We start from the raw sequence: 25,828 nt of genomic DNA, 5'->3' as shown, positions 1-25,828 counted from the left end.
CAAAAAAAAAGTTGATGAGCCAGCCTTGTAAATACAGTGGCTACCAGTGGATGCAAGCGACCAGGTATCCTGTAGTGACTGGTCCAGCTTCTTACACCTCAAAGCCCTTCCACAACATCTACAAGCCAATGTATTTTCCCAGGTTGGTTCAGCTCAACAACCTCACACTATCTGGAGCAAAGCAGCTGATACTACCTTGCTACCCTAAATATTTCAACTATTACCTTAAATATTTCATACTTATTGTCAGAGTACATATATGACATCACATACAAGCTGGAACATCACATGCCTGCTCTTGTATTCTATTCCTCTTGAAATGAAAGCCAGAATTTTATATGCCTTCTTCACCATCATTTACCTTCAGGCTATCCTGCACGATGACTCACAAGTCCCCTTGCGTCTGGGAATTTTTCAATTTTTTTCCCATTTAGAAAACAGTCTGCCTGTTTATAAAGTGCAGCACCATCCATTTTTTGACTTGTGCCCATTGTCCTAATATGTCAAAGTCCTTCTGCAGTCCCAGTTTCCTCAACACTACCTGCTCCTCCATCTACCTTCATATCATCTGCAAGCTTGGCCTCAAAGCTAAAGATGAGAAGTGGCACCAAGTGGTCTTGGCAAAACCTAAACTAGATATCAATTGGCAGCCATGCCTTTAGCTACCAAGAGCCCAAGCTAGGTATTCCCTTATTTTCCAAGGGATTCCTTGAAACTCACTTAATTTTCTAAGATGGCTTGGTGACTTGTTCTTAAATACCATTCCCTTGGAGGGTCTTGGGACCTTACACATCGATTGTTGTTATTCTTTCCTGACAGTAGCAATAAATTACTAATGTCCATAAATCCATTTCCCATTGGTAGCTTTAAAGTATTAAGTAATGGTCTTTCATTGATTCCAATGGAATGATTCTTGGAAGGCGAGTACTAACATTACAATGTGCTTAGCACCAGGGATGGATTTCTTGGCCTGAATTTTATTCCCCCTAGTGTGCAGTTTAATGTTAACCAACAGTTGGAATCAGAGACAAACCAAACTTGGTAAAGACAGCAAATTTCCTTTTGTAAAGAACATTTGTGAAGCAAGTGGGTTTTTATATTAAGCATTTCATGGTCAACATTACTGATATTTCATTCCAAATTTATTCAATTAACCAAATTTAATTCCCAAACGATTACTCTCTCCACTTTCAGGGTGGACCAGTTTGTGAAGGAGTTAGCACAATGCTGTTACAGTACTAATGACCCAAGTTCGAATCTGGCACTGTCTCTAAGTAATTTGTGTGTACTCCCCATGTCTGCGTGGGTTTCCTCCGGGTGCTCCGGTTTCCTCCTACTGCTCAAAACATACTGGGATCATAGTCAATTGATGTATTTGTTGGGCATGGGATCGTGAGCTGGAAGGGTCTGTTACCTTGCTGTAGGTCTAAATTAAATTAAATTTCACTGAATTTTTAGTTCAGACCTTGAGCTTACGAGCCTGGTAACAATCAATATACAACCATTTCACTTCAACCCCATAACTGAGGATTCAAATAGGTGAGCACCTGGTTTGTTGTTCAATATTATGACTGCTAAATTATCACAGCTCCTTGACTCCTGATAGCCAATGTTATGCATTGGATTTTCTTAGCTCTATTTCACATTGAAAGGATCCATTCTACTGTATTTCACAAAGACAGCAGTAACCTGAAGGGTTAATCACAAAGTCTGCCTGAACTTTTCCAAATGAACAAACAGATGGGATGAATCTAAGCTGCTTTAGATACTTGTGCCAAGCATTTTTCAGATGCGATGAAATGACCACAAGGTTCACCAGAAAGAGAGACAGGGAAGGGAGAGGAAGAACTTCTGAACAAAGCATTAACCACTCGGATACTGACAATATTTTGCAGGAGCTTCTTTGCTATATTATATTGACAGTGGTGACCTGATTACCTCAGCTAGAGTTTGACATTGATTCAAATTTTTTGAATTCAGCCTTCTTTCTGATTCTTCTTGCATGAAGAGTTGAAAGGCTAAGCTGGGTATAAGCCCACCAGCCATGAAGCACCTCAAACCTGTAGTCAAGCTTCAGCCGAGAGCTCAACGGTTACTTTGCCACAGGAGTTTCACAACAGAGCATGACTACGTGTCAGTTGGCCCTGTACAAACCTATTGAGATAGGAGAATAATCTAAATGGGCTGCCTTTACCACATGAAGGGTTGCAGACTCCAGGGAGCAGCGGACTGGGTGCAGAGCAACAGAAACTACCCTTCCCCACCCCATCCCCCCTCCTCCATTGAGAAGGGGAAACAGAGGAGAGGACCTTACAGGGAAGGTGACAACAGCAGGCGGCTAGTGAGGGTCTCAGCAGCTGAGGAACCAAACAGGATGTGGGCGACTTGTGAGCAGATGACCCTCATGGGCTGTGGCCAGCTAGAGACTGGCACATGGGAACCAAGTATTGGAGCCAGGATTTGAGAGAGTGCTAAAGGGTTCCAAAGGGGCTTAGGTGCTGAAGGCTTCCTGATAGATCTGGAGCTCAGGTCTGTGTGGCTGTGGAGGTTGTGGGAGTGCTGAAGGGGAATCCATGGGCACTCAGTGACTCTGAAGGAAGTATCTTTTGCTCTGTTACTTGTACAGTAAGGGTTGCCGGACAACACTAATGGCAACTCTTTGTCTGCCTTATGGCAGGCAGAAAGCAATTTCATGTATTATTACATGTTCTGTACTATAACATGACAATAAAGGAATCTTGACCTTTTTTTCCTCCAATTTAAATCAGGGATAGGGGTTACATCCAAGTCTTCTAACCCCAACATATCCTTTGTCCAACATTCCGTCGTGACAATGAATAAGATTTCACTTTATATCATATGGTTAGATGTAAAAATGATGACATCATCATTGTTCCTGCTGCTCTTTTTTCCAACTGTGGTTAAACAACTACAGCCTTGGGTGTTTGGAAGTTACTTTAAACTCACTGCTCCTAGTCCAGATGAGTCAAAATCTTCAAAAGCAGTTTACCCAAGCCTTTGGCAGCAAGACCAGAGTCCTAACTTCAGCAGCAATCAAGGATCAATGTTCTTGTGAAACTGAGCAATTGCAGAGCTGTGTTAAATCCCAGGAGCTTGTGGCAGGGAGGAACATGCAGACTTTCACAGGCAATTAGTGATTGTTAGCTCCAGCGAATGCGCACATCCTGGCAGCCACACCTTCTGTTCTGGATGTTGGCGACACCAGGTGTAGAGCATGACGATGTTCCACTGGTTCTGTGCCAAAAGAAGATAAGTAGCAAACTTTTCCTAGTTGGTGTCTGCCGGGCAACCAAGTTACCAGTGTCTGTGACCGAGGATCCATGTACTCCAGTATGGAGTGCTAGTTGACATGGTATCTATGTATGTATTAAGCAGGATGGCCATGTATTGATTTTCAATTTATTTTAAAAAAAATTCATAAACATGTGCCATTTGGCCCACAGAGTCTTTACCGACTCACAAGAGCAATCCCCTTCTCTGTAACCAATTCTTCCCATATTCCCATCAATTCTACCAGCACCTACACGCAGGCAATTTGCAGTGGCACATTTATATACCAACCCACATGCTCTGCGGTGTGGAAGATAACCAGACCACTCAGCACATACACAGTTGAAGGGAGAATGCACAAACTCCACAAAGACAGCACCCGAGTTTACAACAGAACCCATGTCATTGGAACTGTCAGGCAGCAACAAGAAGTTTGGACATTTTTGCCAATCCTGTTAAATCCATGGGTTGGGGCCAAAGTCACAAGATAAAGGAACAGAATTAGGCCACTTAGCCCATTGAATCTGTTTTGCTATTCTACCCTAAGCTGAGATATACTCACACCTAGTTCCAATTGCCAGCCTTTTCCTTATATCCCCTGATGCTCCGACCTATTAGATACTTATCAATCTCCTGCTTAAACTCTCTTAGTGATCGGGCCTCCACCACTGTATGGGGCAATGAATTCCACAAATCCATGACCCTCTGACTAAAGAAGTTTTTTTCTCATCTGTTTTAAATGGATAACTAATTTTAAGATTATGCCCTCTTGTCCTTTATTCACCCACCAAAGGAAACATCTTATCTACATCCACTCTGTCAAAATCTTTCAAAATGTCTCTGAGATCCCCTCTCATTCTTCTATATATCAATGAATACAATCCAGAGCTGCCAAGCATTCCTCACACATTAGCCCTTTTATTCCAGGATTCATCCCAGTAAATCTCCTCTTTCAGAACTGCACATAGTACTCCAAATGAGGTCTTACCAGTGCCCCATAAAGCCTCATCAACATCTCTTTACTTTTGAAATGAATGTCAACATAACATTCACTTTCTTTACTACCGATCCAACCTGGTCATTAACTTTTAGGTTTCCTTGCACGAGGATGCCCAAGTCCCTTACGAGGTTTGAATTTTCTCCCCATCCAAATAGTACTCTGGTTGTTTAATTCTACTACCAAAATGTAGAACCATATATTTCTCAAAGTTGTATCTCATCTGCCATTTTTTTGCCCAGTCTCCTAATCTGTCTATATCCTTCTACAACTTTTCAGTTTCTTCAACACTTCCTGCTCTACCACCTATCTTAGTGTCATCTGCAAATTTGGCCACAAACTATTCAATTCACAATCCAAATCATTAATATAAATGGTAAACACTAGCATCTCCTGAAGAACACCACTTGTTACAGGCAGCCATCCTATCCATCTAATATTGTCCCTGTAATTCCATGGGCTCTTTTCTTATTAAAGCAGCCTCACATGCAGCACCTTATCAAAAGCCTTCTGAAAATCCAAATATACAACATCCACAGCCTCCCTTTTGTCCATCCTACCTGAGATTTCTTCAAAAGATTCTAATAGGGTGATCAGGCAGGGTCCACCCTTCAAAAAAAAAACATGCTGGCTTGGACCTATCCTGTCATAAATCTCTAGTCATTTCATATCACATCCTTGAGGATCAACTTGAATACCTTCCCAACCATTGACACCAGACTAATAGGCCTATAGTTCCCTTTTCTCTGTCTCCCACCTTTCTTAAATAGCAGAACCACACTGGCAACCTTCCAAACCTCTGGAATCAAGCCAGAGTCTATTGACCTCTGGAAACTCATCACCAATGGGTCCACGATTTCCACCTCTTTTAGAACCTGTGGGTGCACCTCATCAAGTCTGGGAGATTTATTAACTTTAATCCATTCATCTTGTCTATTCTATTTCTATGCCTCCAAATTGCATCTAATTCTACTCCCCAAAACCTCCGACTGTCAGGTATATTGCTAATGTCTTCCACAGTGAAGACTGATGTAAAATATTGATTAAGTGCCTCTGCCATCTCTTTATACCCGTTATAATTTCCCCAGCATCATTTTCAATCGGTCCTATGTCTATGCGGGTCTCTCTTTCACTCTTTTTTTAAACTCTTAATATCCTTTTTTTATATTGTTTGCCAGTCTCCTTTCATAATTCATCTTTTTTTTCCCCAATGACTTTCTTTGTCTCTTTCTGAAAGTTTCTAAAAGATTTCCAGTCCTCTTTTCCCACTAAATTTAGCTTCCTTGTATGCCCTCCCCTTTGCTTTTATCTTAGCCTTCACAGTTTTTGTTAGCCACATTGGTGCCATCTTTCCATTGACAAATTTCCTTTTCCTTGGAATATATCTATCCTGCATATTTTTAATACTTTAAAAATAGCTTCTAATCCTGCTCTGCCATCCCTCCAACTAGTTTGCTTTTCCAGTCAATTTGAGCCAGTTCATTTCTCATGCCACCGTAATTTCCTTTAGTCCACTGGAGAGAAAAAAAAACAATAACTACGGTGACATCTTTTCCTTTTCAAATTTGAAACTAAATTCAACCATGTTATGATCGCTACTTCCTAGAGGCTCGAATATCTTTCATTCCCTAAAGGCCTCAGGTTCATTGCACATCACCCAATCTAGAACTGCGGATCCCCTGGTTGGCTTATCAACAAGCTGTTCAAAAAAAGCCATCCCTTAAGCTTTCTACAAACTCTCTCTCCTGGGATCCAATAATTTCCTGTCCTTCCCAATTCGCTGTCATGTTAAAATCCCCAATAATTATTTTGGCATTATCCTTGTGACATGCCCTTTCTATTTCCAGCTGTAACTTATAGACCACTTCCCAGCTGATGTTTGGGGGACTGTATACAACTGCTAATATGGTTTTTTGACCCTTGTCATTTCTTAATTCAACCCATAATGATTCTATCACTGCTGACCCTATGTCCCTTCTTTCTATGGATTTAATGTCATTACCTACTGTCAGTCCCACACCTCCACCTCTGTCTGCCTATCTTTCCTATGCACTGTGTACCTTTGGATACTGAGTTCCCAATCGCATGCCTCATTGAGCCATGTAATAGCCACAATATCATATTTTCTAAGCTGAATCTATGCAAGCAGGTTATCTACTTTCTTTCTAATCCTATGTGCATTTAAGTAGTGCCCTTAGACCCACTACGAATATAATTTTTTCTGTATTCCTGTTGAACAGCACTTTCCCCTGCTTGCTCACCTGCCCTTCCTTTTTGTCAACATTGGCTGACTCTTTTCTATTTTTCTCTTTCTCTGTTTTAGCTCCCTGTCTCCCTATTATCCGAATCTCTTCACTCTCATTTTGATTCCCACCCCTTGCCAAATTCATTTAAACCCTCCCCAACATCTATAGCAAACCCTCCTGCCAGGATATCAGTCCCCTTCCAGTTCAGGTGCAGCCCACCCTTTTTGTCTGACCTCCCCCAGAAATGATCCCAATGATCTAGGAATCTGAAGTCCTGCCCCCTGCACCAACTCTTCAGCCACATATTTATCACCCATAACTTCCTATTTGCACCCTGTCTAGTGCATGGCACATGCAGCGCAGCAACCCTTGAGGTCTTACCTTTTAATTTCCTTCCTAACTCCCTAAATTCTCTCGAGAACCTCATCTCTACCCTTATCTATATCATTGTTCCCCATTTGGACCACAACATCCAGCTGCTCCCCCTCCTCTTCCAGAATGCTGTGGAGTCAATCAGCGACATCCCTGACCCTGGCACTTGGAGCAAAATACCAACTGGGAGTCTCAATCCATTCCAACAAACTTCCTAACCAACAAATCTCCTATTGCTAAGGCTCTCCTCTTCTCAGCCCTTCCCTTCTGAGCCAAGGTGTCAGCCTCGGTGCCATAGATTTGATCGCCTTGACTGGTCCTTCGTAGATCATTCCCACCATTTGTCGGTGGAAACGTCCAAAGGGATACTCTACACTACCTGTGCCTTCTTTTTACCTCCCCTGACAGTCACCCTCTGTGTCCTGTCTATTTGGGGTGACTACCTCCCTGTAACTCTTCTCGATGACTGCCTCAGCCTCCAGCTTTAGTTGCCAAACTCGGTCTGTAAGTAGCTGGAGCTAAATGCACTTTCTGCAGGTGTAATGGTCTGGGACAAGTATACCTTCCCAGATCTCCCACATCCCACAGCTGCAGCAATCTACAGCTCTAGATGACTCGATTAACTTGTATGATAAACTTCCTTACCTGGTCTTACCTCCCCAGTTTCAAGCAAGCAGCTCTCCTCAGTGACTGCTCAATAAAGGCACTGAGAGACAAAAGCACGATTTCAATGTCCCACTCTGTCCCTGGCCACTACCAAGACTGTTCCTTCTTTTACGTAACCTTAAGTCTATCAAAACAACTACTGTTCAGCTCTAGACAATTGTCACAATTTCTCAAACCTGCATTCAACTATCCAATCACAGCCTCAACATTTAACAGAAATGTAGGGTGGAGAAATTTACTGCAAGGTGTGTTAGAGTGACATATAGAATGTACATGGTGGAAGAATGCAGGTCAAACAACTGCCAATGCAAAAAAAAAAGTCCCCCAAATTTTATCAAACAAATACTGACATGAAACTACAAGATATTAGGACAAGTGACAAATGCCTTAGTTTTAAGGAATACATAGTGGTTTCAGGAGGGAATTTCAAAGCTTTAAATTTTGGCAGGTGAAGCCAGACAACCAAAAGTGGAGTGAGTAAGTTCAAGGATGATCCTGAATCCAGAACTAGAGGAGCACAAATATCTCAGGGTTGGCCTCTGGAAAGAATCACACAAAGAGGAAGGAGTGTTAACATAGGGGCTCTGATTGAGTCATTAACCTTTTGATATTTAGCACCTGGGTAGCCCTCCTGCGACCCAAGTGCGATTGCTGGAGGCATCTTTCAAATCACAGGGGGAGCGACCTATTAAATTGCCAACCCGGCGATTTAAGGGGGATCCCGCCCCCGTTATAATGCAGTGAATGACGTGTAATGCACACACCAGAAGTACTGCCGGAAGTTAAGAATCGAAGTCAAAATGGCAAACAATGCTGGCTGCCGCAGTGGCGCATGCACGCAAACGGTGACATCGCCGGAATAGGCAGGTCAGCCATTTTCCTTTTCAAATCGGCCATTGACAAGACCTAGGTAAGTTTTACTGGGTTCCCTGACTACTTCTAAGAGTCCCAGTTGGGTTGCGACAGAGTTGATCCGGTTGAACCTTTTCAAATTGCCGCATAACTGGCCGCTAACGTTGACCCTATTTTACATGGCAGCTTGAAAGGGCCTATTATTTACCCAGGAAAGGGAAACAAGAAAACAAAGAGCTTGTGGGGGGGGGTAAAAAGACCAAAAAAAACAAGGTTGAAGAGAGAGTGAACAACTCTATGTGTGTAAACAGCTGACTGTATGTATGTAAATAGGTGAGAGTGTGTATGTGTGTGTGTGTGAGAGAGAGAGAGAGAGAGAGAGAGAGAGAGAGAGAGAGAGATTGAGAAAAACAGAGGGACACAGAGATAAATTGGATAGAGATAGGGATATAAGGATATACAACTCCTACCACTTATTAGATCCACTTTGAAAACTCTAATTACTGGGCATAGTCTAGCAGCAATAAAAAAATGCTCTCAATCAGAATGTCAGAGATGCTAAATACTACCTGATCTTAAACTGAAACTATATACTTCTACAAACATTAGTAATGATACTTATAAATTGTTACAAAAACATTGCTGCTGCCCTCTTGTTGATAGATTGATGAATTAACATCTATCATTCATTCTTGAGAACTATCTTTTAACAGCGCACTTGATGAGATGTTAAGTCATATATTCGTTGATGACATAATGGGTTTTGCACAAAGTATAGATGGAAGCAATTAATTGGAAAAAGTAATTAGTGGATTAAACATCTCGACTTACTAGAGATCATACTGGAAGTAAAAAGAGTAAAACAAAGCACATTTATTTTTAGATATAGCACAACAACAGGCCCTTCCAGTCCACATGCCTGTACTACCCAAATACACCAATTAACCTATCAACACCATTTGTTTTTGAAGGGTAGGAGGAAACCAGATCACCCTGAAGAAACCTACGTAGACACACACACTCTTTACAGATGGTGCTGGTGCTATAATAGTATTGCTCTAACCGCTATGTTAACCATGCCCTCCTATAGTTAATAGTTAAAAACAGTAGTGGTCCAAAAGAATAGAGTTTTGTTTACGTAGATCAATAAAATGTATTTGAAGGGTACAGAACATAACGTAAGTTAGTCTTGGATAGATGCTCTCTTCATCTAGAATATGCAAGGGGGCTATGCTACAGCTAATCAAAGCGTAGCTTTGTCTAGAAAATGCTATAGAGGGGATCTATTAGCTTTGACAGAAAAGCAATGTCGATTCATGAGAATGATACTTTCTTATCAATGATTAAATTGTGAGAACAGATCGTATTGAACCAAAACACAAAAGGGAATTACTGAAAATCCTGGTAAGCTGAAATAAAAACAGAATATGTTGAGAATACTCAGCAGGTCAGATAGCATCAATGGTGAATGTTTCAGGCTAACCCTTAACTTGGTTTCCCCCTCCATTGTGAATACCTCCAGCATTCCATGTTTTAACAGGACAAACTACCATTTATTCACCTGAATTTAGTTATATTTTTAAATAATTAAGGGTGGAGAGCAAAAGCCTATTCCTGCTGCCTGGGGTCTAAACACAGCCATTCTCAATAGGGGCGGTATGGCTTCCCTGAGGGCGGGTAGGAAACGGTACATTTAAGGGGAGATACAGACTGAAATTATAAAATCTTTAAATGTTTTAATGTAGTCCGTAGGAGAGAAGTACGGAGAAACCAACTCAACTTGACTGCTTCACAGGGAAGGGGGGGGGGCAATAAACTTTAAGGGGAGTCCTCAGGAAGCCACAGCCAAAAAAAAAGGTTGAGAATGGTTGGTCTAAAGAATTCAAACCATGATTTTCAGAACCTGCAGTTAGCAAACCCTTCAACACAGAGAAGGTGATAAAGATTTGAAACTCTCTTCCCCAATTGACAAACAACAATAGGTGTATTGTTCATTTCTATGGAGACATTATTAGTTTCCCAAGATGAAAGGCTCAGAGGGAGTTGAATCACAGGTCAGCAATGATCTCACTGAGGGGGTGGAACAGGCTTGAGGGGCTAAATAGCCTCATGGTTCGCCTTTGTTCCAAGATAAATTACATAGGAGAAGTCATCTAAAAAATGCAGACCACAAGAAGAATTTGCTGGAAGTGTTCTCAGACATCAGATTATGTTAATTAAGGACACTTCATTAAATGCACACCATTTAAAGCTTTGAAATTCAACTATCACAGTGGTCTTCAGTCTTTGGGGTAGAGGAGAGGTGGGTGGGATTAGGAAGCTAGAGAAGGGCCAGTTTCCAATTTAACCCATCCCAAACTCCAAAAGAGTTGACTGCTCAGGGCAGGGCTGTGCACAGGAATTGAAATGTGACTGTTTTTGGAAAGATCAGTGAAATACATACTTAGTGCACACAGGTCAAATTATACAGGTGTGCACATTATTGCCAGAGGGATGATCTTCCCTCCCTTCTCACCACCTTGCACTCACCTTGAGCCCATGGATCTCAGTAATGTTGCTCTGAGGAAGTTGAAGACTATTTCCTTGCTCAGACCAGAGATAAAGAGATAAACGTAACAGCAAAATCAAATTCTGAAAATCAATTGACAAAATCTGATCGCACATTTGAAGGAAAGCAAAGAGACTTCAGAAGCTCACATTTCCAGAGCTTCTTTCAAGTCCTCCTGCACTAGCCCAAGAAAGTAGAGGGGGGCCCTCAGTTTAATCTTTCAAGATTAAGAGCCTCCAGTAGGTGACTGGATAATAGGCCAAGGCAACTGGATGGGGCTTAAACCCACAACCCTAACCCAAAAGGGAAACATGCTCCCAACCAAGTCATGGGGTCATAATGATGTAGTGTGAACACTAGACAGGGAATGCCATAACATGGTTGCAAGCTTTGCTGGTGTTTGTGACACAAAAGGAAGGCAAATGGATTAAAGATGGAGATGATGAGTTATTCCTTTTTCGATGGATAATTTATATTTAAAGATGTGGGAGTCTAAAGGTAAAAAGGTGATTGATGATTGTTTTGAAGATGGACAGTTTCTTTCTTTTACTAGACCGGGAAAAATTTGGGATTCCATTTAACTCTTTATTTGTATATTATCAAGTCTAAGCTTTGGTGATAGATAATTTTGGAAGAGAAATGATGTTACCTAAATTGACTAAGTTTGAGCTTTTAATTTTAGATACATTAAAAAGGGGATTTATTTCAGATATGTATGTTTTGTTACAAGACAAGATAAATAAACCAGATTTAAATAAATCTAGAATTAAATAGGAAGAAGATTTATCTTTTGATATATCTCAGGAGGAATGGGAAGATATGTGTCTAGATGGTGTGACTAAATTACTTAATGTAAGATATAGTTTAGCTAATTATAATTTTTTACATCAGTTGTATTTGACTCCTAAGAAGTTAAAAAGGTATGGCTTCAGTAGTTCAGATTTATGTTTTAGATGTGGACTTCATACTGGAACATTTGTACATGCAGTATGGCTTTGCAATAAAGTTCAACCATTTTGGGAAAAAATTAGAGTTTATTTGGAAAAATTATTTAAGATTAAATTATCATTAGATCCATTAATTATTTTGTTGGGTTATGCTGTATCTTTGACTGGTTTAGGGTTGGACAAGTTTCAGATGCTGTTTATTTGTTTAGCATTGGCAGTCGCGCGGAAATGTATTGCGATTACTTGGAAAGATCATCTTGAGTTAAATATAGCCCGTTGGCACAATGAGTTGAGGTATTTATATGGAGAAAATAACATATAATTTGCATGATAATTATTCTTTTTTTTTGTTCAGATGTGGTCACCTTATTTGGAAATTATGGGTTTAGAAGTATCTTGGTTTTTATTTCATATTGTAAGTTTGTAATATCACACAGCGTAAATAAGTAATTAACTGAGCTATGTTTTTTGCTCCCCTTGTGGGGTTTTTTTGTGGGAGAGGGGTGGGAGGGGGGAGGGTGGGTTTTGTTTGTTATTTTATTTTAACTTTGTTTTCTTTTTATATATATATGTATTTTAAAATTAAATTAAAGTTTTCAAAAAAAAAGATGGAGTTGGTGGTCCAATGGATGGGGGAAGCTGCATAAAGTTGCAGAGGGTGGGCGGCACCGTTAGCATAGCGGTCAGTGCAATGCCGTTATAGCGCCAATGATCAGGACCGGGTTTTGAATCCTAGGCTGTCTGTAAGAAGTTTGTACATTCTCTCTGTGTCTGCGTGGGTTTCCTTCCACTGTTCAAAACATATCAGAAGTTGTAGGTTAATTGGGTGTATTTGGATGGCACAGGCTTATAAGCTGAAAGGACCTGTTAACACGGTATATGTCCAAATTTAATATTAAAAGGGTGTAAAAAGGTGGAGGAGTGATGAGAGGAGAGGGCACTGAATTGATATACAAGAATCAGAATCAGAATCAGGATTTATTGTCATGAACAAGTCATGAAATAAAAAGTCACTGTATATGTGTGAAAAGAAATAGTGTATATCATGGCTAATGTGATTTATGGTGTAAAAAAAAACAAACAAGTCATGAAATTTGGTGTTTTGCAGCAGTATCATAGAGCAAACATTCATATTATAACCATCTTACGACATTAGTATAAAAAAATAAAAATAATAATAACAATAAAAGTGCATGAAAAATAAGGCAGTGTCTTCGGTTCATTGATTATTCAGGAATCTGATGGCAGCGGGGAAGAAGCTGTCCTTGTGTTGCTGAGTGTTCGTCTTTAGGCTCCTGCACCTTTTCCCTGATGGTAGCAGAGTGAAGAGGGAAAGTTTGAAATTGTAGAGCAGCAAGGAAAATTGGCTTGGAAAAGCTCAGATACCGTGAATAAGAAAGACGGGGCAGTGATTTAAGTTGATTGCCTCAAAGATTAGAAAGAGTTGGGGACTTTTTATTCACTCAGAGATTATGAGTTGTCTAGAACTCACCATTGTAAAGGACAAGTCAAGCAGAAACCCACATCGAAATGACAAAAGTATCTATCTGAGCACTGGAGCTGGCTACCATGAGCTGGAGAGGTCAATTTAAACTATCAAAGATATGATGGCCTGAACAGTCTTCTGTGGCCCAACATTCCACTACTCTTTAAGACCCAGGTGGGTGGCTATTTCCAGAACAAATTCACAGCAAACAAGGAGAAGAATGAAATGGGGGTGATGGTGAGCAATCAAAATCACAGTGGCCAAATTTTTCACCATTCCAAATACTCAAACAAAAGGTGTAGAGGCTCACTACTTACTGTTCCATGTAATCTCCAGCTTGTCAGGGTGTAAGGGGATGATCTTTTTCTCTTGTTCAATAGGGCTCGCATAAGAGCTGAGGAAGGGTACGGACTCCCAGATCTGCAGCAGAACATAGACACATGATTAAGCATTACCAAACAAAGGCACCTCATTATGTGGGTAAAATTGGTAACATTAGCAAGATATCCTGCCAGTAAGAAATTCCTGAGAGTTCCAAAAATTCAGAACCATTTGAAAGAAGAAAATGTTCCTCCTCTCAGTTTTAAAAGGTGACATCTTAACCTGAGATTAGGCTGTATTTTCAGATTCCCCAGAAGCAATAAGATCACTCCTCAGAATCAATGAGATCACGCAGTTTTGAATAAAATCGCCACTCGGTTTCAATAAGATCAAAGCTCAAAGTTAAAATTTATCGTTAGAGTCCATACATGACATCACATATACCCTGAGATTTTTTTTCCTGTAGGCGAGGCAGAATTACCACTTATTGGTAGTGCATGTAATTAAATGTAAACAAACTGAGTGTGCAATACAGAGAGAAAAATAATCAATAAAGTGCACAAGTAAGACTCCTTAAATGAGTCCCTAATTGAGTTTGTTGTTCAGGAGTCTGATGGTGGAGGGGAGCAACTGTTCCTGAATCTGGTGGTTTGAGTCTTGTGGCACCTTTTTCCTGATGTTGGGTGTTGTGGATCCTTGATGATCTCTCATTCTTTGAACTCCAAAGAGAAAAGGTCCAATCTTCCCAGTACATTTTATCTATTCATTCATCCTGGGAATCAAACTTACTTGTATTACATTCAAGGCAAGGATACCATTCCTTAAATAGGAGACTAGTGCTGAAAGCAGTGCTCCAGGTGTAATCTCATCAAAGCCCTACATAGGGCAAGACTGGCATATTTTTTCTCCACTCAGTCCTTTGCATTCAGAATGACCTCATCACCATAAGTACATACCTTTGCAGCGTTAACCATGCGCCAGGCATTAAGCAGGCCAAAACCATGCTGGTGACTGTGGCTGAATCCAGCTCCATTCACTTCCCATCCTGCAATGAGGTTATCAAACTAAAGGCAAGAAAAAAAAAACAATAAAAAGAATGAGGTTATAAGTGGATTTAAATATCAGACTATCAGTTAATTTATAGAAAGAAGAAGATAAAAAAAAGGACCCTAAAATTGCCAACAAAGAAGTATTCTTTGTAAAATTTAATTCCATTACTACACATGAAAGGGGGTCTTCAACCCAAAACATTAACTCTATTTCTTCTCCACAGATGTTGACTGGATTGCTGAGTGCTTGTATTGCTACTGGAAGGACATTCACCTTGGAATTCTCCTATAATCATGCATATCCATCACCATCCGGAAGGGAGAAGTTAATGAAAATGGGTCACCATTAGCTTAACAAGTGTTATAAATGGGAAGAGAGACTGAAAAGGAGATGAAATGTAAACAGGTGCTCATACTGAGTGTAGTGGTGGTTAAAATAGAGACATGAACCCTCGTTGTATTTAAACAGTTGTTGGATGTGAACTGTAGAGCTAATACTATTGGGTTTAAGCTTGGGAGCTCTTTATTCTTCAGCACAGACCATGGGCCAAGATGCCTTTTTTAATTTCATATATCCCAGCATTGCAGTGATACCCATATCATATGAATAAATAACTAAAAATATATATTTTTGTGGCATAGCCTGCCATCATCTCCTCAAAATATCAGCCTATGGGCCCTGTTCATAGTAGCAGCAACATTTCAGTGTGTCAGACAGCATCTGTGGAGGGAAATGGAGGGTTTGGAGATGGAAATAGTCTGGAGTCAAACTGTCGGCTCTCCACTCTGCAGCTTTCCATCTCCTCACCCCGTACTCTCTCCTTCCCGGCAATGGAGTGATACCCATATCGTATATGTAAATAAATAACTAAAAATATATATTGGTGTGGCACAGCAAGATCAGGACCTGTGTCGACATGGGATTCCTCTGGGTATCAAGTCAAGTTTATTGCACAAGTACAAGCAATGAAACAGTGTTCTCTGGTCCTCAGTGCAAAACATACAGATACACAACCAGACATAGCACACATACAAGCAGACAATAAATATGCAGGACAAAAATTCATGTATATACACATAGAAACAAATAAATAAATAGATAGACAAGTAGATATAGTTTTGTGAATATTAGTATCTCGGAGGATTAGTGTGAGCAGTTCCTTTGGTCGTTCAGCATTCTCATTGCCTGTGGGAAGAAGCTGTTCCTCAGCCTGGTGGTCCTGGCTCTGATACTCTTGTATCTCTTTCCTGACAGGAGCTCCAGTTTCCTACCCTGTTCCAAAGATGTATGGGGTTGGTAGGTTAATTGGTTGCAAGGTTGTCTTTGGGCAATATGGGGTTAGCGACCAGAAGTGTCTAAATCTAAATTAAAAAAATAATAAATCTCATATGCCATTGTTTACTTCCCTCTGAATTAGAAAAGTTATTCAAGTCTCCAAGATACTAAACTTATACTCCAGAGGCATGGTAAGGGAGAGCTGCACAGATGGGGGGGGGGGGTGGTTGTCTTTCAATTAAGACCTGAAAGCAAACTTGCTCCCAACTGAACAAAAAACTTGGCAATTATACATCCGTTAACCATTGTCAGTAAAATAGATGCTGGGGCAAGAGCCAGACTAAATGATATGACCAATAGTGAGCTTCCCATCAATCAAGGATCTGACCTTAGCCTTGGTTCTACTTTGCAGTCTGATCCCTGTAATCTTTGATTCCTTTGCCACCAATAAATCTGTCTCTGCCCCAAATATATCCTTTCCCTCAGCATCCACTGGGATAGAGAATCATGTAATAAAAATGTCAGTATGGGATCTCATTGTGCGATAATTAGATTATGTGTTTCAGGAATTCCAACAGCAAATCATTTCAAAGTGAAGTGGCTGTTAAGGGTATATTGAGGAGTGGAAAGCTGTTGCACGGAAATTTGGGAGATATTTGCTTGCAGCATTAAATGGGCTTAAAAATGAAGTTCCTCTGATGACAACATGCACCAAAACATGCATCAGGATAATGGTGAAAATATTTTTGTACACGAAAACACGATTATTAAAGATGAAATTCTCTCTTTTAATATTTCTTTCTTCTTTCTGAACCATATAAAGTCAGTAACACACAAATGTACTTTCCAAGCCTCCATCTTAGGTGCAGGCATTAAAACCCACAGGGAAACCTTCCATTTCTTCGAATCATTATGATACAAACTCCCCAAATTAAGTTTAAACCTGCACCTTCCAGTAAAAGCTACATACTTTGGTAGTTTTGAAAAAATTCAGGGACAATGACATTATTATGAAAACAAAGCCTTAAATCATGCATTAAAAATGCAGAAGGGTGGCACGGTTGGCATAGTGGTTAGTGCAACACCTTTACAGCGCTAGCAATCAGGACGGGGGTTTGAATCCCGTGCTGTCTGTAAGGAGTTTGTACATTCTCCCTATGTCTGCATGGGTTTTCTCCAGGGGATTCAGTTTCTTCCCACCGTTCGAAATGTACCGGGGGTGTTGTGGAGGTACACCACCGGCCTACTGCAGGGGGCAACACCTGTACCTGCAGGAGTGTACCGCTGGCCTACTCCAGGGGGCAACACCTGTACCTGCAGGAGTGCAAGGGGACAGGACAACACCTGGCCGGCTGTCAATCAGTCAGCCTGAAGGGATCAAGCCCCACCCGGTCAGGTGTCAATCACCCTCCAGGATATAAGCCTACGCCAGGCTCCTGAAGTCTCACTCAGAGTTACTGCAGCTACAGCCAGCCTGGGCCTGTGGAAGCCTTTGTGGATTAAAGCCTGTTGCACAGTCTTTACCTTGTGCATGTCTGATTCTGGCTAACAGCGCCCCACAGGTGTAGGTTAATATGGTGTAAATTGGATGGCACGGACTCATGGGCCGAAATGACCTGTTACCGTGCTGTATGTCTAAATTTAAAAACTAAAATTTAAATTTAAAATTTAAAAGATTACACATTGAGAAGTTTATTAGAAAAGGATTGTGGGAGGGGGTTGCAGTGAGGAAGCTAAAATGTTTGTGACATGTCTGATATTACAATCCTTTAAAGAGATGAAGAGAAAATGACAAAGGGAATATATATTACATATGAGAGAGAGACAGACAGAAAAGAGAAAGAGAGAGATAGATTGGAGAATGATTGAGACAGAAAGGAGAGGTATGGGGAAAGCAAAGAAAGGAAAGAGAAAGAAGTCATTGGGAGAGATGAAAAAGGAGAAAGTACAAGGTGAGGAGACAACAAGCTGCAGAGTGGAGAGTTAACATTTTAGACCGTCTCACACTTGCAAGTGATCCCAGAAATTAACCACCAATCAGCCTTTAAAGTGATAGTGTGAAAGCAAAATCAGCTCAACACCAGCGTCAGATGACGTTATCTCATGCCGGGGATTGACGGCCTCAAACCCAGGAAAATCCCTAGCATCTTCAGATTGCGTTGCAATCAGGCAAGTGTGAAACTGGCAATTGCATTGTGGGATTGAAATAATCCAAGTTTTTGCGTGAGTGCAGGAAAGAAAAGATTAAAATGGTATAATCTTTGCCATGGGAAAGTCGCAGTGGGGGAGAGAAAGAGAGGGCGAGGTAATAAATAGCATTAAACAGCAATAAATAGCAATAGCGGACAATTTTAAAACAGCATGGGAAAACTGTAGCACTATAGCACACAATTTCTAAAGAATGTGGGGATAAAAAACAATGGCGGACCTGACTTCCCAGAATGCCGTGCAGCATACACCCCTTTCTTTGCTGCATGGCATTCTGGGAGGGCAGGTCTGCCATTGCTTTTGCCCACAGTAGTTATAAATTGTACGTGATAGTGCTACCAACTTTTCCACACTATATAAATTGAGCACTATAGCACTAACAACTTTCCCATCCCGTTTAAAAATTGTCTGCTATTGCCACTTATTGCTAACACTTTCCCATGGTCCTTTATTAAGGTTCATATAGCTTGACATAACAACAACAGGGGCTGAGGGCTCATACTGTGCTGTAGATAAAGCTTAATTATGTTATAATTAGGCATGATTAATTTTGTTCAAATATAAGATCATAATACATTGATCAGGATTTAGGGCAGGTGCACCATCACTTGATGCGTCATGCCGTCACCGGTAGAAGGTAGAACCGGGGATGGCTCCTTGCAAGTGTGAAAGCATTCAGTGTCCCAGTTCAGAGTGGTCAAGTATGAAAAACCAAATCCCCATTCCTATCCCAGGACACTGAACAGCCAATTTAGTAGGATACAAATATGAAAGGGGCTTTTGACTCTAGACCATTTCCCTCCACAGATGCTGTCTGACACACTGAAATGCTGCTGTAGCTACTACGATCAGGGCCCATAGGCTGATATTTTGAGGAGATGATGGCAGGCATTAAGGAACTGGGAAGATAATCAATGAGACCAACCAACAGGCACCAGGAAGAGAGGATGGTAGGTCAGCAATGTTGGGGGGGGATGGGGGAGCAGGGGACTTAGAGAGGGCACAAGAAACATAGGGAGAGAACAGAGAATACAGTGGCTGGAGTTGGGTAGCAGAAGCAATTGACTGAAGGAACTCAGTCATAGTTCAGGGTGTTGACCCACATGAAGTCAGCACTTTCCACCCCTGGACTTGGGCCCTATTCATAGTAACTACAGCAACACGTGGCTCATTTACCAGCTGCTCCAAAAGGTTCTCAATGGGGATCATTGACAGGCTTCAACATCAGGCTTCAAGAATTTGGATGGAATGAAAGTTAAATATTACCATCTGTCCCAAAGTCAGTGTGCAGAATGGATTTCCTTGAATGATGTCAGAAATGAGGTGTATTTCTGATCACAAAAGATAAGAGAAGCTTGGTTTCTGTTCTCCCAGTAAAAGAAATCTGAGGACTGATGAGATAGAGGGCTTTAATAACATGAAATGGATTTGTAGGTCTCAGAGAAGGAACATACTGATTTGACTTGAGATGACCAAACTACTAAGTATGTTATAGAATAATGAAAACAGAATACTTCAAATGATTCATATGGATCCATTGTTACGTGCAAGAGTGAGGAAGAAAGGATTGGAAAGATGTGTTAATAGGATGAGATCGTGGGGGAGATTCAAACTGTATAAACACCGTATCAGTTTATTGGGTCAAATGCTGGATCTGAGCTGTAAATACCAAGCGCTGTGTGATCCATTCTTACCCGCATAGCTGTGAAGACAATGATGTGCTGCACATCCCGCCAGGTGAGACACGGACGAACCTGGAGCATCAACGCAACCATTCCCGCAGCCAGTGGTGCAGCAGCTGAGGTTCCAGTGTGACCATCTGTGCAGCCGGTGCCCTCCTGCATGTCCCAGTCAGAGGTTACCTGGACAGACACAGCAACAAAAGCATGGATGAAACATTAACAACAGGTACATCGCAGAGAAACGCAGATGCAGCAATCTTGAGCAAACAATGAGAAGAAGGAGAGTTCATGCCAAGTCCCTCCAGCTTCTCATTGTTTGTATCACAGAGAAAGTTGCGTTGGCTCGAACTAGGAAATCAGGATTTGGCACACCAGCTGCCTCTGATCATTGTATTTGTATCTTCCAAATCAGTAATGCGATCTCCAACTTGGAAGTTTCTGATTATAATCCCTTCTGGAGACAGAGAAAGGTTCTAAAGAAAAATTGGTCATTTGACCCTCAGATCTCTGTAGTCCAAATTCCAGTCTCTATTTAAGGAGATACTCACATTTACAAATCACAGGGCATTTCAAACCTGTGGCTGCTGTTATATAAACAGAGGCTACACCCATTTTGTGTGAGTTTCAACCAACAAAGAGCAAGACTGAAGGTTGTTCCTCATCCAGATAGATTTACAGACATCTTACATCCGTTTATCCAGTGGATTATGGCACTAATGGTTTTAGATGGAACTAATGCCTGCCAGTGGGAATGAATTCACAGACTTGCTGCTAGTGATACTCTGGTGGGTGCCACAAACCAATTTGGTGCCGTGGGGCTTGTCCACAACCAGCCCATAAGGTGCTTCCAACAATTCTATGCTATGAGTTACAAGCCGTGATGTGAGAATCAAGTTTGACAGGTTTGAGAAGTCTGACCACAGGTTGGTTCTAACAAATGACCTTTATTTTCCCATGAGGGAAAATCGCAGCAAGAATTGTGTTCACAGACACACACTCAGACAAGACGCATGCACATTCACATCGGACGCAACAACACTACTGCCATCTATAAAATATAGCCGAAATTTGAAACAACAGAACCCGCCACCCCTCAATCTCGTGCAGGTATGGCACTCCGATTAGCTATGACAGAAAGAAAAAAGTTATGATAGATTAGTACAGGTGCACCATAATAAGCCCCCAACCTATTACTGGCACACACTTTGTAATTGAATCATCTATGACTCATGAGCTAGAATGGAGCTTGGGTTCATCCTCAGGGGAAAAGAGACCCAGCTGCTCCACACGCTGGGCTTTATGCCCCCAGCCAGCCAGTGGCACCAGCTCAGGTATACCCAAAATAGGCAGGTGATTAAAGGAGCCAGTAGCAAGGTGTCTATTCTTTCAAAGGGTCCAATGGCAAGGCCAATGACAAGGTGTGTGCTCGCTGAGTGTGGTCTTGATCTTGACTGACAGATGTGGTGGCTTCCAAGCAGGTTCCTGCTGGAGGGGGTCACATGACCCTCCATACTACACAAGCACACAAAATCCTAGGTCATCCTTGATTTTGTTCCTCTGAAAAACCAATCCACATCTTTTCTCAATAGAGTTCAGCTGAACCACAATCGGAGTCACTATTTCAGAGACCCCATTTCCTGGAGAGCAGCAGCAATCATCAAGGATCCACACTATCCAGAACCTGCTCTGTTCTTGCTGCTGCCATCAGTGGAAGCGACAGGTACCACCAGGTTCAGGAACAGTTTCTCCCCCTTCCACCATCAGACTCCTTGTAGTGCACGTCGAAAGAACCAAAGCCTTGTTGATCCAAACCAAGGCTTTTATTAACTAAAAGACTAGAGCATATCACAAGTAGGTCGACCAGTCCAGAATGACCTGGTCTGGCTAGGAGCAATCCTTTAAGACCTGCCAGTAGGTGTGGCTACACTCTCAGCCAATCACAGTCATCCTACACTACCATCTGTACATATACACATTGGTGATGGAATCTGTACTATCACACTCCTCAACCACAAACTCAATCAGGGACACATTTAAGGCCTCTTACTTTGCACATTATTTATTAGTGAATATTTACTTTCTGTATTGCACAATTTTTTTGCACTGCCTTCTTGTTCACATTTCTCTTTTTTGTATACGTATCTTTTCTTGACTACAGTTTTTTTTTGCACTCCCAATAAGTAGAAGTTCTGCTTGCCCCACAGGAAAAAGAATCTCAGGGTTGTATGTGATGCCATGTATGTACAGATACAGTATCCTGTATCCGAACTGCTTGGCACCAGATATTATTTGGTTTTTAGTTTTTTTCCCCAGTTTTCGGAACAATGGAATCAAACAGCACAGTGGCATCAGCAGAATGCCTGTATCAGTGGTTAAACAACAGCACGCTTTTTAAGCGCCAACATGACACCACAAGTGGAAAATTCACTTGAAATAATGTTCAGTACTTACCAAAATAAAAACTATCTCTGCTTACAAAAGATAAATGCAGCACCAAAGACTAGAAATTCTCCACAAGGGCTAATTCAAACATTTCCTCCAGTGACATCTGCCTCATTAACAATGAAGTATTTGTCTTTTGCTGCCACCAGTCCCCGACCCCTCCCACCGCTGTTGCTGGTCTGCGACACCTCCCCACCGCCGCCGCCAGTCCTGACACCTCCCCATTGCAGCTGCCAGTCCCGACACCTCCCCACTGCAGCCACCAGTCCCGACACCTCCCCACTGCTGCCGGGCCTGACACCTCCCCACTGCTGTCGCTGGTCTGCGACACCTCCCCACCGCCACCACTGGTCCTGACACACTGCAGCCGCCAGTCCCAACACCTCCCTCAGGTTTGTGGAGGTAATACAGATCTTTGTATGTATGAAGTGTGTATGAATCAGAATTTATTGTCAAGAACATGTCATAAAATAAAATAGTGCCAGAAAAAGAAAAAATGACAAAGTGAGGTAGTGTCTGTGGTTCATTGTATGAATGTGTACAGTGTGAAAGGCTATACAACATTAAAAATTCAAAGTTCAGATTTAGAGTATATTCAATGGTATCACATACAACCCTAAGTTTCTTTTAGCTGAGCATGACAGAAAAGCCCTGGGTGAGTATAGGATGGGATGGTAAATGAAGAGAATGAGCTCTAAAGTCAAGGGTTATAAAGTCATAAAGAGTACAGAAATCAGCCTTTCAACTCCCAAGTCCATGATGCCCAACAGGCAACCACCCATTTATGCTAATCCCATTTTATTCTTCCCACATTCCTGTCAGTTCCCACCAGTTTCTGTCATTTATGGACCCACAAGGAACAATTTATAGCAGCAGTTTAACTCTCCAAACCTTGTCTTTAGGATATGGGAGGAAATCAAAGCACCCAGGGAAAACCCACACAGTCCCAGCAGAAGCCAGGATTGAAATCTTGGGCCAAAAGGCCTGCTCTAGAGTCACAGAGTCATACAGCATGGAAAAGGCCCATTGAACCAACTCAACCATGCTGAGCAAGTTGGCATTCTGGGCTAGTCCAATGTGGGCATTTTGTCCATATTCTATCACACAGTAAAACCCCTTGTATCTGGAATTCAAGCAACCGGCAGCCTCTAGCAACTGGCAAAAAACCAAGGAAAATAAATTTTAAAAAAATCAAATAAATACAAATAAAATAACAGGTAAAAAAAACGTACGTTTAAAATTCTCTCTGAAATAACACATAATAAATAACCCTTTGGCAAAGATGGGAACAAATATTCAGCCAGCGGAATCCCTTAGTTGTGCCTTGCTCGTAGCAACTGTTTATATAAAGTTGAGTGAATGGCGTCGTTCAGGATGGCTCTCGACATTGGGGTGACTCTTAAAGTGTTTCCTTATTCCCTGCATAGGAAGAATTGCCCTGGTCTGGGGCTTTAACTGTAAACTTGGAGAAGGGGGGGTGGGGGGTTTAATTATCCATGATGTTATTGTTCTTTTTGAGCGGCTCCATGGAGGGGGAGGAACCTGCAGATGCAGCGACAGTAAAATGTTTCAAAAGAATGTGACCAAAAATAAAATAAAATGCTTTAAGGCTTATATTTTCATGCGAGTGTATTTTCTTGTTAAGTGCAAGTACAGTATAGTAATTTCTTTCTTTTAAACTGTTTATTCTTAATGCAGGTGTATTAGATAGGCATTGTAAGAGTAAGTATCAAGCAACCAGAAAATACGATTATCTGGCATCTTCCAATCCCCAGAGGTGCTGGTTACCAGAGGTATGACAGGATCTTTCCAAATCTATTTTGAATGTCTAATTATAATTGCTCATACAGCTTCTTCTGCCAGCTTGTTTTAAATATAGACCACCCTCTGAGTGAAAAGTTTTCTCCTCAAAAACCTCTTAAATTTCTCCCCTCTCAACTTAAGCCCATGCCCTCTAGTTCTAAGATTTTCGAAGACTCTTGGAAAAAGGCTGTGAGCATTACATAAGAGACCATTGGCGAAGGTGACAGTAAATGGATATATATCGAACCAATTTAAATTAAGTAGGTCAACTAGGCAGGGATGTCCTCTATCTCCCTCACTGTTCACTTTAGCTATAGAACCCTTGGCAGAACTGATAAGAACAGAAAATAAAATAAAAGAGAAGGAATACAAAATCAGTCTCTTTGCAGATGACATCATAGTATACTTAACAGAAACAGAATTATCAATAAAAGAATTACATAAGAAATTGAAGGAATATGGAGAAATATCGGGGTACAAGATCAACGCAAATAAAACTGAAGTGATGCCAATAAATAATGCGGATTTCACAAAGTTTAAGAAAGAATCACCATTTAAATGGCAGACACAAGCAATCCGATACCTAGGTATTACACTAGATAATAATCTAGGCCATCTATACAAATTAAATGATCAGCAATTAATCAAGAAATTAAATTATCAGCAATTAATGGGACCCAACAGTATCAGATAGATCTTTTCGCTATAAGAAGGAAATAGGAACAACAGATGACTTAGAACATTGGAAAGATTTACCACAAACACTGATAGGAAGGGTAAATTGCATTAAAATGAATATCTTCCCAAGGATATTCCCTACTTCAATCGTTACCAATTCCCTATACAGAGAAATTCTTCAATGAGCTAAAGAAAATAATAAGGAAATTCTTATGGAAAGGGGGGAAACCGAAGATAGCGCGAGATAAATTAATAGAATGGTACAAACAAAGGGGCTTACAGCTACCAAACTTTAAGAATTATTATAGAGCAGCACAATTAAGATATTTATCAGATTTTTATCAAACAAGGGAAAAACCAGATTGGACCAAGTTAGAGCTAGATAAAATCGGGGAGAAGGTGCCAGAACATATACTTTATAAATGGGATGAAAAACTGGTGCAATATAGAAGTTTATCAGTACTGCACCATCTGCTCAACATTTGGAAGAAGATTCACGTAGAAAGGAAAAAAACAAATGACCAACTACCAAAATTATTATTGACGCAAAATCAACTAATCCCTTCCACAAAAGATAACCTTTCCTTTAGAGAATGGGAGAGAAAAGGGATTAAAAGAATAGAAAATTGTTGTTTGGGAAATAATTTATTATCTTTTGAACAAATGAAGTACAAATATGGAATAACTCATGGTACAATGTTTGCATACCATTAACTGAGAACCTACTTAAAGGATAAATTGGGAAGCAGGCTGAGGTTACCAGAAGGAAGCAGCTTTGAATATGTGATTACAGACACAATGATAATTAAAATTTTTATAACAAACATGTACATCAAGCTGCAAGAGAAAGAGAATGATGAAATAAGCTGTAAACCCAAACAAAAGTGGGAACAAGATCTAAACATAAAGGTAAAAAATGAAATATGGGAAAAGCTATGCTCCGGAACTATGAGAAATACAATAA

General features: G+C 40.9%; 1 protein-coding gene across 10 annotated transcripts in view; it reads right to left on the bottom strand.

The window, feature by feature from the left end:
• Positions 1–25,828, bottom strand: part of LOC138741221 (proprotein convertase subtilisin/kexin type 7-like) — a 212,016-nt gene that overhangs the window by 57,416 nt on the left and 128,772 nt on the right. For all 10 annotated transcript variants that reach the window (XR_011343405.1, XR_011343402.1, XR_011343403.1 and 7 more), the window contains exons 9-11: positions 19,954–20,121; positions 14,683–14,790; positions 13,723–13,825 (exon numbers count right to left, since the gene is read on the bottom strand). Coding sequence is in view for 6 of the 10 variants with exons in the window: in XM_069894960.1 (XP_069751061.1) it covers positions 13,723–13,825; positions 14,683–14,790; positions 19,954–20,121 (379 nt within the window). In the remaining 4 variants the exon portion in view is untranslated. The remainder of the gene's footprint in view (positions 1–13,722; positions 13,826–14,682; positions 14,791–19,953; positions 20,122–25,828) is intronic.

Source organism: Narcine bancroftii, chromosome 8 (genome assembly GCF_036971445.1).
Source record: "Narcine bancroftii isolate sNarBan1 chromosome 8, sNarBan1.hap1, whole genome shotgun sequence".
In the NCBI taxonomy this organism is placed as follows: domain Eukaryota; kingdom Metazoa; phylum Chordata; class Chondrichthyes; order Torpediniformes; family Narcinidae; genus Narcine; species Narcine bancroftii.
The sequence above is the reverse complement of the archived record's forward strand: the minus strand, read 5'-3'. Positions and strand labels throughout refer to the sequence as shown.